This window comes from Aspergillus bombycis (assembly GCF_001792695.1).
Source record: "Aspergillus bombycis strain NRRL26010 chromosome Unknown contig00004, whole genome shotgun sequence".
NCBI lineage: Eukaryota > Fungi > Ascomycota > Eurotiomycetes > Eurotiales > Aspergillaceae > Aspergillus > Aspergillus bombycis.
Window position 1 is genome coordinate 227,874 of NW_019170006.1, and position 13,577 is coordinate 241,450.

Genomic DNA, 13,577 nt, shown 5'->3' on the forward strand with positions numbered 1-13,577 from the left:
GGTATAAAAGAACAAGGCACAAAAGAAATAAGCATGACACATAACACATGATTCTTACTTGCCGCGTCCTAGATCATAATAAACACATGAACCTGTACGATAGTTGTATATAAAAGCGTTGCTGAAGTTGTCCGCGCCGTCGTTGACATGGTTCTCGTGTGCCAGGTCAACGAGTAGCTCATGGACTTGACCAAGGTACTTCCTCTCAGTCAAGGGCGCACTCTGTATGACTGTCCGCCAGCTCTCAGGGTCTGATAGTCGAGTGTCTCTGATCGCCTCAAGTAAATCATCCCGCGTATCAATGGCGGCAATAGGCCCATTCAGCGCATCTTCGATTACTTCGCGAGAACGGAAAAGAGCTATTTTTCATTAGTAACAGCACGCACCATAATTCGGGTTAAGACATACCATTCTCAACAATATTCCTCCTATTTGTCTTCTTGCTCCTGTGCTGAGGGACTAGGATGCGCACATCGCTGGATCTTTCGCCGTCAATACCAGGATCTGGTTGGCTGGGTATTCGGGATTGGCGGACGTCGACTGCGCCCTCACGTTGGTTGCGAGCACGGATTTCATTTCGAAGCCATGGTATAAGCTCAGAGCTCCGTAAATCGAACTCCTCCTTAGGAACCAGACACCGGACCTTGAAGCCCCGCTCCTGGCTATCTTGCTTGACAATGACGATCCAACTGTGATTGTGATCTTTGTAGTTGGTAAGAAGTTTTTCGAGAGACGAGGCATCAACAGCTAGTTCAGCACTGATATCATTGGCCCACAAATCCTGAACAACTTTGATGCCTGTCTCACGCAGAATCGTTGGATCAAAGCTTGCAACAAGTACATCACATCTCCTGGTCTTCCAAAAGGCAGCGGGTTCGACTTCAGGGTGCTTAACATGGCTTTTCGAAGAGCCTTTGATATACTCGAGCATGGCAGAGCTGAGTCGATCCCAACTCAAATTAAAGCCCACAGCATGAGTTTGAGGGCGACTCGTCGAGACCTTGGGGCGGAACTCTTGGACTAAGGAGTCATACCGACCGCCAGCCGCGAAAACATCACGTCGCTTGTTGTCAAAGACGCACTGAAACAAAATGCTACCTCGGAAGAACTTGTCGTTCAAACTCCCGAGAGGGTTGACATAAACCTTTCGCTTTACGTCGAAGCCTTGTAGATACACCATCAGCCGTTTGATTCGAGCAAAGATGGGAGTCAGGCGTTCGGCAAATGCGGTGCCCTCCATAATGGCTTGCAGACGCTTCATGGTCTGCTTCGGGGGGTCCCGAAAATCGAACCTTGCAAGCTCATCCAAGGAGGTGGAAGCAACACCGATTGCCGGCGACCGAAGTTCACTTCTAATCTTTTGCATCGTCCATTTTCCCACATTTAGTTTGCTGATGACCTCCTTGACAAGCGGAATCTGGGAAGGAGTGATACGGCAGAATTCCAGAATAAGTTGAAGTAGATCCGAGTGGTTTACAAGGAAACACATAGAAGCCGACCTCAAAGGTGGGAATTCTTCAATAATCTCATCGAGAACCTTAATGACTTCCGCCTCCTTCAAAGCCAGATCCAACGTATTGTGTGAAACGATATCGAAGTCCACCTCTTTGTGAGTCCGAGGCTCACCACCGTGAGTCGTCTCTCTGTAGACAGTACCGAATGTGAATGTTTTCTCAAGGGAAGGGTCTTGTCGTGGAATGGCACGCGCATTTGGCAAAGTCAGATCGAAAGGCAACTGAAGCAAGTTCCCAGTGGAGTCAAGCAATCGTACAGCTCCGTTGCTGTAATGTTGAGACCTTGGGAACAGCATCTGTCTTGTAGTTTCCACAGACCCATGCCTGCGGAAAATAGTGGTCAAACGTTCCTTGACTAACCCTTGAACTAGTAGCTCATTGGCCGCTGGTGTCCCGCGGGAATCCATGTCCCAAGCGATGTCTTCGAACTTCTTAGGAGACTGTGAGAAAATAGCGGACAAGATCTTCTTGTAATCAGGCGAACTAGGATCAGACAATAAGTGCATGATTGCCCGTCTAAAGGTTTCCTCTTCAACCTGGAGAGGAATCTGACCACTGTGTAGAAGCTCTGAAGCTGAGGGTCGTTCGCTAGGATTGTGGCTCAATAGCGACTCAATGATCTTTCCTTGGAGCGCCTTTTCGGAAAACTGGAAGATAGGTGGTAAAGTATGCTCCTCCTCCCTGATAGCGCGCAGTGTCTGGTCACGTTCCATACCAGTCCCAAGAGGATAACACATCTCAAATAAAATGACCCCCAAAGAGTACATATCGACTTTATCATTATAGTTACCCGTAAAACCGGATTTCATTTCTGGTGCGACATAGTATGTCGTACCCAAGCTGCGAGTAAAGTCTCCTTCAAAATCTGCAGCGGTCGAAGAGCGCACAGCTGTCGTGAACTGGCCACTTGTGGCTAGGCCGAAGTCTCCGATGCGCGGATTATTGGCAACATCGATGAAAATGTTATCGGGCTTCAGATCCCGGTGAATAATACCATGGCCATGGATGTGGCTCAGTCCGTCGAGGATCTGGCGAAACAAACGCCACGTTCTGTCGACATCATCGTAAAGACCATTCCTAATCAGATCGCGAAGAGTCTTTCGAGCGGTCAGCTAAATATGAATAGCTAAGCAGCAGAGAACAAGGATAAACTTACGTGCTTCTCGCAATACTCCATCTGAATATACAGTGTAGTGGAAACAGGCCTGCCTTGCGAGCCAGATCTCACTCGACCAAGTTCCTTGCCGGTCACACTTCCAGTGCCATAAGTTTCGGGCGTCTCTCCATTACCACCGCTGGATAGCGTCCCATCATTTTCTTCCTCGCTATCAGAGCCAAACTCAATCTTAGGATAGCCGCTGGAGCTGATGAAATCGAGCCCGCCTGTGCTGTATCCATATCCTTGCGAGTCTTGAGAACCTTCAGAGCCTTGACTAGCGAAAGGATCTCCCTCTGTAGACGACACAGCTTCTTCGTCCACGAAGTCGTAATCCTCTTCAATCCACGCAGTGTAATAACGCACTACGTAGGGATGATTAAGGCGTGACAGTAGCATAATCTCCGATAGTGTATCCTTCAGGGCAGCAGCGGATCTTTGAGTAATTTTCTTGACTGCATACAGACGACCATCAAGTTTATTTCTCGCCTTGACCACCATACCGAAACCACCCTTACCCAAGCGACCAGCCTCATCGAAATCTTGGCAATACCGTGAAAATGCTGGCAAGCCTCCAAACGAATCGAAGCGAGGACGTCTCGGCAGTGATATGGAGTTTGAGGTGCTTGACTGAGACACCAAAGGTGCATCAACACGGAAGAACTCAGACGGCTGGAGCTGGAAGGCTGTCGGTCTCTTCTTTGGATCCGTTCTAAAGAATTCGTTAAGCAAATCTTGCAGTGGAGCAGATAAGCCGAGCGTTCCCATCAATGCGTTTGCTGAAGTGTAACGCTGTAGCACATCTTTACCGAATCCCATCTGGAGAAACACAATACCCAAATCCCAGACATCCGTCTTCATGGTCGGCGAAGTATTCCCTTGTGTCGACTCAGGAGGCAGCCAAAGTGGTGATTTGGAAGCTTCTAATGACTGTTTGCTGCCGGCAGAATCAGGGAGGGCGTTTTCAATACTCGCTTGCAACTTCACAATAGTGCCACCTGTCTGGGTTCTCAGTATCATGATGCGCCCGCAATGAATATCCCCGTGGACAAAGCCGCTCCGGTGATAGAACTCGAGCGCTTCAAGAAGTTGGATCGTCCAGCTTCGCAGAGTTTCCACAGGCACAGACCCTATAATATCCAGAAACTCGGACAGTGATCCCTTGTTTGCATGCTCGAGAAGAAGATAAACTCTCCAGGTGTTGTCCTGAGGACTGACAGGTTCGAGGGGCCTGTAAATCTTAAACCCAACGAAATCCAACAGATTTGGATGTCGTAGCCGTTTAAGAGCTTCCAATTTATCCTCGCTGCTACGCATTTTCTCTCTGAATGCAAGTGGCGATAGCTGCGTCTCATCGATCGAAAATTCCTTTAGAACAAGGAGAGGAGCATGGCACCTGTTCTCAGTGACTACTGGTCTCACAGTATACGTGTCTTTTCCCTGGGCACTCTTGAGAAGTGTCTTCCCATAAACAGCGCGGAAAATCAATGGCCCTTCGTCGCTGTCGGCCATGACGAGGGGCGGGTCAAAGGAGATTGCGCCTGGGATATTCTCCCCAGCATCAATTTCGCTGCCTGTATCCATGCCAGAAGTTCGACTCTTGCGGCGTAAGAGTCGGGCTTTCGTTCTCTCTCTAAGCCTATCCTCCAATAGCTGTTGCAGTGCTCGTTCCTCCTCCGCAGTGGCGGCCTCTTGTTTCTGAAGCTCTTCTTGCCTTTCTAATTCAGCGCGCTGATTGGCGGCAGCTTCCTGTTCCATGCGCTCCTCCTCTAGGCTGGGTAGGTCTTTATTTTGAGCTTTAGCTTCTGCCACATCCTCTAGAACATCTTGGATAGAAACAGCAATCTCGTAGATCATCTCAGATCCCACGAGGGATTTCGGCTTGGTCCGTATGATGTCATCGATCCTCGACCGAGCCCCTTGTCGGAGATCATCTAAGTTTTCCAAGAAAAGGTTCGGATAGGTTTTAGGATAGGTGGTCGGCAGTTCCACCAGCAAATCAAGACGGACCTCTGGATTGGATGAAGCACGCAAGTGGAGTTTGAACACTACATCTGACGATTGCTAAGATCGGGGATGACAATTAACTAGTGCGGACAAGAAGAATGGCGAGGGAAAACAAGACATACCTGCCAGGCAGATCGCTTATGTTCAACTTCTTCAAAATCGTCACCGTAAATTGAGCGGAGCGCCTCAATCTCATTCCGGTGGATTTCCTCGTAGTCAGTCGGGGCCACTACCGGCAGGGCGAGCGAAGGGGCATCCGGGGGGAATTGACGTTTCTTCTCCGCCCGGGGAGAGCCGTTCTTGTGGGCATTGCTGAAAGTTTTCTTCTGCTTGTGAGGCATAGCGGGGCGTCGGGCGGTGTGAGATAAAGTATTGCACCCAGGTCGAGATGGATCTTTGCCACGCGATAGCTGTGACAAAGTTGCAGCCGAAGCTGCAGCCCTCTATGCTTCAATAAGGAACATATTCGGACTGATCAGGTACCAATGTAAAAGAAAGAGGGCGGGAAAGGTACAAGGGGAGAAGTTGGTCACTATAACTAAATTAAAATTAGTGGGGGTGGGAAGGGAAGAACCAAATGACGGACGGGAAATTGGGAGTAAAAGAGCGGTAACTATAGGGCGAGCTAAACTGCCTTAAGGCTCGCACCGTTGTTTTTCCGCTGACCGCCTTTGGGTCGTTAGCGTCCCCGCTGAGCATCGTAAACAAAGCACAGCGTTCCACGTCAATCCCACGGCTCGGTCGTGACCTCTGATAAGACGCCATGGTGTCCGCCCCTGCAATGCGACCCTCGATCTCGTTAGTAATTTGATTCACCTTGTCCTGCAGGCGCGATGTTGGAGTGGATCACTGGGCAGAACGAGCAGTTTGCAGGTGCGTGTCTCTCGCTGGCCGCATGAAGCTTGGGCACGCGCCCCATGGTCGGTCCAATAGCGGACTTGCGATCTTCCCCCCAACGCAAAATCGTACGGCTGTCGCGCTGACTTGTTTATTCCTTGTTTATCTCCATAGACAACTCAAAGGTTTTGGAACCTCCTGAAACGCCTGCACCTGTGTTCGCCATTCGCGCTTTCAAGAGCGCCTTGTTTGGCACCCCTGGGGCTGATGACGAGGATCAGATGGAGCGGGAACCGAATCCGAATAATCTGACAGCCAATCAGCCGTCCCGCGCGAACCTGTTGCTGAAACCCACTATTGGGGACACGAGCGATGCTCCGATAGCCACGAAAGCCGACGTCGACATGGCTGTGAATGCAATGGCCTCCCCCACTAAGAGCATCCTTGTCACCCCTGGCACTGCATCAAACCGACGTAAGACGGTTTCATTCGGCGACGGTGTTGTCGACAATGAGCGCAAGCGAGGAGAATCACCTAACAAGTCATCAAGAACTCCATTGACTAGCCAGTGGTCTATCAATTCTTCAGATGGGAAGGCCAAACCGCGGAGCAAGTTAACACAGGCACTAATGGACTCGCGCGAGAAGTCTCCCAAGGAGTCGGAGACCTCACAGAACCCTCAGTCCACTGAATCGAAGCCCGTGGTACAGTCAGCATCGTCAACGGAAGATGATGCCGGCGACGACACTATCAACCTGAACGAACCTCGCTCTCAGTCTGGTAAATACTGGAAAGCCGAGTTTGATAGCTATAGAAACAAGACTACTCAAGAAATAAGGAAACTTATTCAGTATCGCTCCGCCGCGAAAGCGTACGCCAGGAAGAAAGATGAAGAAGCCCTACGGTTAGCCGCGAAACTCAAGGAGGAAGAAGTGAAGGTTTCTGAGATGGAACGTCACGTTACTCAACTCGCGTCGACGATGGTTGGAGAGAATTCGAAAGCGGACAAGGAGCAGTTGGTGCAGGAACTCACCAAGCAAACCGCGCTGGCTTTGCAGTACAAACACCGAGTTGGCTTATTGCGCAAACTCCTAGAACAACATGGCGTTGTTAATAATGACGTAGAGAATATGGCAGGATCTTCCGAGACCACGAATGACACTTCTGGGGACACAGCCCAAGAGCTCCATAAGGCCCAGCAGGCACTGGGCGAGGCAAACGCCAAGCTGGAAGAGATGAAACGTGAACAATCGGAGTTCACCAAGCTCAAAGACTTGGCCCAAAGCTCGGAACAGAAGGCTTCGAATCTTGAGAAGGAAAATGCGACACTGAAACAAACTCTAGCCCGCGTTAAACAAGAAATGACCAAGTACGAAGGACGACGCAAAGAAAAGGAGGCAAAACTGAAGCAGAGAGAAGCCAAATTAGAATTACGTGTCCAGGAATACAGAGAACGTCTGAAATCGACGTCGCAACAGCACCGCGAGCAGGAAGAAGGTCTCAGGGAGTCGTTTAACGAGGAGCGCCGCCGCATGCAGGACCAGATTGACCTCCTGAAGTTGAAGTTGACCACTTTCGAGCGCCTTCCTGAACTCCGATCGCGGACTCGTCACTCGGACAGGGGCTATACTGGAGTCCAAGTGTATGATTTTGGACACGACAGCCCTCCGAAGGAGCAAAACGATGAGACCCAGGACATCGACGAACCTCCAAGCCCAAGCCCACGTGCAAAGGATCGGCGCTCGCACACCACCAGAACAGTATTAGGCGAGCTAGATGTTAAGCGGGCATCAAAAGCCCTAGGCCTGGAACCAGGGGATCACAGTGAGCAACTGGCATACTTAGATGACACACCCCATAAACCAAAAGAAACCCATCTTCTGGAGGGCGATGGTATGCCGCCTTCATCGCCCCCCGATTACCCATCACTCGAACCTCCCACCCGCCGCACCTCTAGACAGAGATACAACTCAGAGAGCTACCGCTCATACGTCCCAACCCATTCAACCATAACATCCCTGGCTCATCACCTCGCGACCCGCGAGGACAGCAAACAAATCCGCACAGAACGACTGCGAGCTCGCCGCTCCCCCTCGAAATACAGTCTAGACGCCATAACAGGTCTGCCGGAAACTTATCACCTCGCAGATCGAACCAGAAGGCGACAAAGTCTCGCGTCCGTCCAACGGGACTCCATCCCCGTCGATCGAATGCTAGCCGCTCAAGCGCGCCTCAAGCGCAAACAAGACAGCCGCAAGATCAGACAAGATGGGAAAGAAAACATGATTCGAGCTTAATGGGCTAAAACTTTTCTTTTGGGTTTTTTTCCTCACCGTGAATCGGCAATAGTTCTATTTAATATTTGGGTTTTCAGGAGGGTAATTCACTCATTTTTCTGTTTTTCCAGGCGCGCGCGGGGGGGGAAAGCAATTGTGGGTATAGGCGCTCTCTCTTATTTTGGAATCTGATGTATCCATCTCCCTGTTTCTCTACGGTTCTCTTGTTTCCCATGCATAACTGGGATAATCGCTTTCCCTTTTGTTTTTTTTGTCCGATACGTCATGCAAGTGATAAGCCCAGCACATCTCTGTGCCTGGAATATACCCTACATTGAACAGGCTACCCCTATTTCATTCTATGTTGTCCTTATCACTCACTTACCTTGACCCACGAGTCTTGAGGCTTGTTGAAGTACGCTAATTACCCGACTGCAAAGTCCACCAATACACATTAACTGGATATCTCATTCCAATGATGACATCATCTATCTGTTTACCTGTATTCTGTCCGTATCTATATGTCCATCTATACATCCGGTGCTTCGAAAATCTAAATCCCGTCTCTGCGTATCGCAAACAAGTAATTAGTTTAAGCCTTCCCGTCAGAGAAGGACACAACAGCCCACTTTCCACTCCAAGCCCATTTCCGGGTCTCGGAGCCCCCGCCGTTAGGCAGCTGGCGGAGTCTCTCGTCTTCGCCTGCTGGGAGTCCGACAACAACATCGGCTTTGCAGGTCCGGAAGGCGAGAACACGAACGCCGGACTTGGGGCCCATTGGACCGATGGCGGTCGTGAAGGGGGTTGTGGGGTCCCAGGCAGCCTAGGTAACATGTTAATGTTTGCGGGGGGTTCAAGGAAGAGCCAGGGACCACTTACATCACTAGTCAGCTTGCGGTAGTTGAGATCACCCTTGAAAAGGACGAGCTCGCTCGCTTGCAAGTCCTCGAAGAGATCCTTTGCTGTGTTGGGCATGCGCCAGTAGCCTCCCGGGGCGGTCCAGAAGGCGTGTGGGCGGATGACCAGCTTGCCATCTGCGTGGAGCCGGGACCATTGTTCGAAGAGGAAGTTTACCTCTGACAGCTCTTTATCGGAGAGGGGGGAGTGTTCTCTGCCCGACTCATCGGCGGCAGTGTAGAATGACTGCGGGTCGGCGAGTGCGGTGATAAGATCCCTGAAGTCTGCAGGCGTAACATCCGATACGAACCAGGGGATCAGTTTAGGGTGCAGTACAACTGTCGTAGCCAGGCCGGCAGAGAGAAGGTATCCAGCAAGGATAAGGTCAACGAACAGTTCGAAACCGGAGTTATCGAGAACAATGTCTACGCGACGCTCCCCGGTCTTCTCCTTGCGGGCCTTGTTGAGCACCTCAAAGGCGGCTTCCAAATCGTTGACAAGAATGTTCTTCTCCGCCGCTTTGCGCGCCTGCGAGCCCTGCAGTTTCTGGATATCCTCGTAGGTAAGAGAGGTCAAAAGGGACAAGTCAGTGGCATTACCCCACAGACAGATCTCACACATCTCGGAAAAGAGTATGCGCTCAGCCTGTTCAACCTGCTCCGTGGTCTTTCCATCAGCATGACCCTTCTCCGCCTCCTGGGCGATTTCCTTGTATCTCGCGGCTAATTCCAGGACTGCCGGACGGGAAGATTTGAAAGTAGACATCTTCTGGCGGGCAAATACGTCGTATCCTTTCCAGTGTGTGGACAAGGCGAAGTAGGCACTGATGCGCCTGTCTATCCTCAGTTAGCACGCCTCTTCGCCATTGCTCCAAAGTGCTTAACATACAGAGGTAGCATTCAGAGAACAGCCATGCAACATCGTGCCATCTCGGGTTTCCTCGTTGTTCCAACTCCTTATTATATTCTTCGATATCTGGCTGGCCGTCGTCAGGGATGGGGCTATGCGGCCGCACAAGTTAGTGACTTTCTTGACATAACCTGCGTCAAGTCAACGGCGCAAATCACTCACGTCAATTGTCTGTTGTGTTGCAATTCATATTTGAGCGCTGCAAGCTTCTCAATGATACTCTTGCCCTCCTTGCGCTTCTCCTCGTCGTTTACATCACCAGCAGTGCGGTGGAGGTCGTCAATAGCACCAGTCTATAGTGGCACAAATGATTAGCAGGAATCAGGTAAACTAAAGCCTAGACGATCGAGACACTCACGATAATCACGGGCCAGCGGTCATGAGCGGAGGTCGAGGCGAAGCTAGATTTGTCGGAAGTAAGGTATTGCGCTGTTAACCAAGACCGGTAAAGAAGTGGGAGTTAGCTTCGTTGTCGGATGGTTGTATCTTCTCGCAATGAAGGCACGTACGGGTCTTGGGATCGAACTCCATCGTTTCCTGGCTGTCAAACGGGGCTATCACGCCGTTCTGGTAAGTGATATAATGGGGAGAGAGAAAAGGTGGGATTGAGCAGAAAAGGTACGGAAATAAGGTGGGGAAGCCGAAGAATAAATGTTGGAGTCAATCGCGGGGTCTTCCAGCAAAGCGGTCGGGTTTCCTAAAACTACAACTCCGACAAGAAACTTGAATGCGCGCGAGGTCTAGTCTATACCATTGGATACTGCAATCAAGTCGCTACCTAGCCACCACATTCATATCCAAGGAAATAGTAAGAGGAAAGCCAAATCATCTTACTGCCCAATCCAACGTCCTCATACCTGCACATGGGTATTCATTCACAAATCATTGTTCCGCTATGCAAGAAGTTCAAATCATCATTCAATAGATACAGTATTTGGTATCTGAGAGACATCTGTCGTTATTTCAGTCTGCAGGTATAACCAAAGAGCCCCAACGCTCATTCCAGAACCGAACCTCTATGACCGGTCAAGAAGACCACTCTTCTCTGTCCACCCATAAACGCCGTCCCATGCAGAGGAAAATCATCTCACATCATGGACATAATCGAGTTTTGTGCATAAGCCTAGAAAGAAGCACGTCAGTCTTTGCAATGCTTAAAGAGGAACAGAGTAACGAGTAGACCAAAAAGAACAAAGGTAAAACTAACCATAGGCTTGATATCAGGGTGAGGCACAGCTTCAAAAACTTGGAAGTCCAGCTTAAGCTCTGGTCCAACGTTGATGAAGGCTCCCTTGTTCTCCGTGGTATCACAGTACTTGGGGGCGGAGAAGACGGTGATGCACCGTCCGTCATGCTCGACCTCGTAACCCTCCATACGGACTTCGTGAGAGCGAATGATGGCTTCCAGTCCGTTCTTCTCACAGAACCTCTTGGTAACATCCGGACCAAACTGGAGACCGACTCCTCGCTTGCTCGGGCCGCGACCAGGCTCCGTCTGGGGATCAGTCCAGAGCATTTCCATCATCAGGCCTTGCTGTCCGGGCTGGCGCTGGTTGTGACGGTCCAGTTTCCGGATGTCATCCAAGGATGTATTGTCGTCGGAAAAGAGACCACCGTGGAGAACAAGATACTTGCTGCCGATCAAGGTAGCCAAGGGCAGAGCAGAGAAAGACTCCGAGAACACCTTGAACATCCTCTCGTTGTACTTGGCCTTGCACTCGCCCTCGAATCCATAAACCTTGTTCATATCGTCCGTCTCGTGGTTTCCACGGTTGAGGAAGATGCCATTGGGTCGCAGCCACTTGTATGCGTAGAGGAGCAAGGCGATCTCAGTAGACCAAGAGCCACGATCAACAAAGTCACCGTTGAAAAGGTATGCGTGCTTTTCGGTTGGGTATCCGTTCAACCGGAAGATCTCCAGCAGATCGAAGAATTGCCCTGTCGCAACGAGTCAGTGAACAGGCGAAGGGGAAATCGGGGTTGAAGAGAAAGGCGCAAAACGAGAAAGAGACATACCATGCGTATCACCGCAGACCGTCAACTTATTACCCTGGTCCACACCAATCTCGACCATCGTTGGTTCCGCATACACGATATCCTTGACAGCCTTGACGATCTGGAAGGCATACTTGCGATGGATTTTCTTGCCGTTCTTGAACCGCTCGATCATATCGTCGATGAACTCTTGCGTCATTTCATTCTCCAAGCGTACACCATCATAGCCATCATCGACCGCAATGGCGTCGATGTCCAGGCCCTCGAAGGCCGACGGCGGGTCACCCACTTCAATAGCCTTCTCAAACTCCATCCGACGCACAAGCTTCTCACAGTCTGCCAGTTTTACCTTCGCATCGCGGTTATTGGGCTCCCTCTTCGCAACGACTTTGAAGTCTCTGAGGGCATCTTTGTAGTTGAGGATGGCGGTGTTGGCTAGGGCTCGCCTCCAGTATGCCTAGATCGAGTTAGTCGGTCGACATGACACTTCTTCCTCGAAAGTACGCATGTATCTTCAGCAGTACAGCATTTTCAACGGGGAAAATAAAAAGAAAAGAGGAAGGGGAAAGGAAATATAATTGTAAGGGCGTATGCCACTGACCTTGGTGTAGCCGGCGTCGAGCTCAAGCGCCTTAGTAGCATCGGCGATCGCAAAGCCATAAGCTTCGAGTTTGATATGCGCCTAGAGCAGTTAGCACGCTGTATCCTGTCCATCTGCTTCTCCCTCACTCTCGGGGCCAGAAGCAGAGCAGGGGGTAGGAAAGAAAAGGTGCCCAGAGCGTAGCGTACCTGAGCGCGATTGCTAAAGAAGGATGGCTCGCGATCATATTTCGCTACGGCCTGGGTGTAGAAATCCACGGCAGTAGGCCAGTCATGCTGACCGAACGCTTTATTGCCCTGCACCTTCAGCGCAGTGGCAGCCTCGAGGTCGGACGACGCCATCGGAGAGAAAGAAAAGGATTCAATGAGGGGAGAGGGGTTTTCCGGCAGGAAGGCACGAGAGCGTTTGCAGAAGGAAAACGGTTGATCTTCCACGGGAAGGGAACCTTAAGGCTGACTGACTCCTTCACTAGCTTGGGGGAGGAAACCCGATTTAAATCGAACGGATTAATGTTCCTGAGGGCAAGAATGCGGAATTGCTGCAGGAATTCGGACCCTTGAATCTCTTTTCTTATCACTGGCTACTAGATTACTTTTTTGGAATTGAATCCCGAAGATCCTCCAGTCGCCGGCCTTGGCATTTCCTTTCCGACATCAAATCAATCCATCCAAATCAATTCAATAACTCCAACAACCTCTTTTCTCTCTTCATTCCGCCGCCGCTGAAGCCACCTCCCCCCCCCCAAAGCCTCCCAGTAACGAGGTCCATCGTCGCAATTTAATATCCCACCGAAGTCCCTGCCCTCTCAAAACAGCTCAGCACATGTCCTTCTACGTCGCACCCAGCCAGCAGCGCACTCTTCGCGCCTGCATGGTCTGTTCCCTCGTCCAACTGCACAGCGTACGTTCCAAGCAGGACCAAGACTGCATAAACAAACCAAAAAAAAATACCTCTCACACCCGCAATGAGCTAACGCCTCCTGCACAATAGAAATTCATGCGCGAAGGCTGCCCCAACTGCGATAACGTCCTCGGCCTTCGTGGCAACAACGACGCCATCCAAGAATGCACCTCCCAAGTCTTTGAAGGATTGGTCACCCTCCGTGACCCGAATACCAGCTGGGTAGCTCGCTGGCAGCGACTCGACAGTTACGTGCCGGGAACGTACGCGGTCAAGGTGACTGGATCGGTATGTTGTGATTGGGTTATGTCCCTACGCTATGTCTTTAGGACGTCGAGGCTGATATGATAATTTTTTTTTTTGCTTTGCAGCTCCCTGACGAGATCATTTCGAGCCTGGAGGATTCGGGTGTGAAATACATTCCTCGTGATGGTAGCACTGGTGAAGAGGAGACTTGATCGATGTGTTTTGTGGTTCGGGGGCAC

The 13,577-nt window shown here is 50.6% G+C and overlaps 4 protein-coding genes across 4 annotated transcripts; 2 read left to right on the top strand and 2 right to left on the bottom strand.

Moving 5' to 3' along the window:
- Positions 1-54: 54 nt before the first annotated feature.
- Positions 55-5,120, bottom strand: cpcC (putative protein kinase (Gcn2); the record flags this gene model as incomplete). Its single annotated transcript, XM_022528239.1, has 4 exons — positions 55-359; positions 409-2,626; positions 2,671-4,734; positions 4,800-5,120. Coding segments are annotated over 4 exons (4,908 nt in total), but the record flags the coding sequence as incomplete, so codon positions are not given.
- A 390-nt stretch (positions 5,121-5,510) lies between these two features.
- Positions 5,511-7,811, top strand: ABOM_001110 (uncharacterized protein; the record flags this gene model as incomplete). The annotated part of the gene is made up of 2 exons (XM_022528240.1): positions 5,511-5,550; positions 5,689-7,811. The coding sequence occupies 2 exons, from the start codon at positions 5,511-5,513 to the stop codon at positions 7,809-7,811; spliced, it is 2,163 nt and encodes a 720-aa protein (XP_022393913.1).
- A 571-nt stretch (positions 7,812-8,382) lies between these two features.
- On the bottom strand, positions 8,383-12,533 carry ABOM_001111 (serine/threonine protein phosphatase PPT1; the record flags this gene model as incomplete). Its single annotated transcript, XM_022528241.1, has 11 exons — positions 8,383-8,613; positions 8,670-9,523; positions 9,576-9,688; positions 9,759-9,889; positions 9,955-10,025; positions 10,431-10,453; positions 10,688-10,719; positions 10,804-11,534; positions 11,613-12,048; positions 12,193-12,273; positions 12,321-12,533. The coding sequence occupies 11 exons, from the start codon at positions 12,531-12,533 to the stop codon at positions 8,383-8,385; spliced, it is 2,916 nt and encodes a 971-aa protein (XP_022393914.1).
- A 481-nt stretch (positions 12,534-13,014) lies between these two features.
- spt4 (transcription elongation factor SPT4) lies at positions 13,015-13,550 on the top strand (the record flags this gene model as incomplete). The annotated part of the gene is made up of 3 exons (XM_022528242.1): positions 13,015-13,092; positions 13,183-13,380; positions 13,464-13,550. 3 exons carry the CDS (start codon positions 13,015-13,017, stop codon positions 13,548-13,550), a joined length of 363 nt encoding a protein of 120 aa, XP_022394049.1.
- Positions 13,551-13,577: the final 27 nt, after the last annotated feature.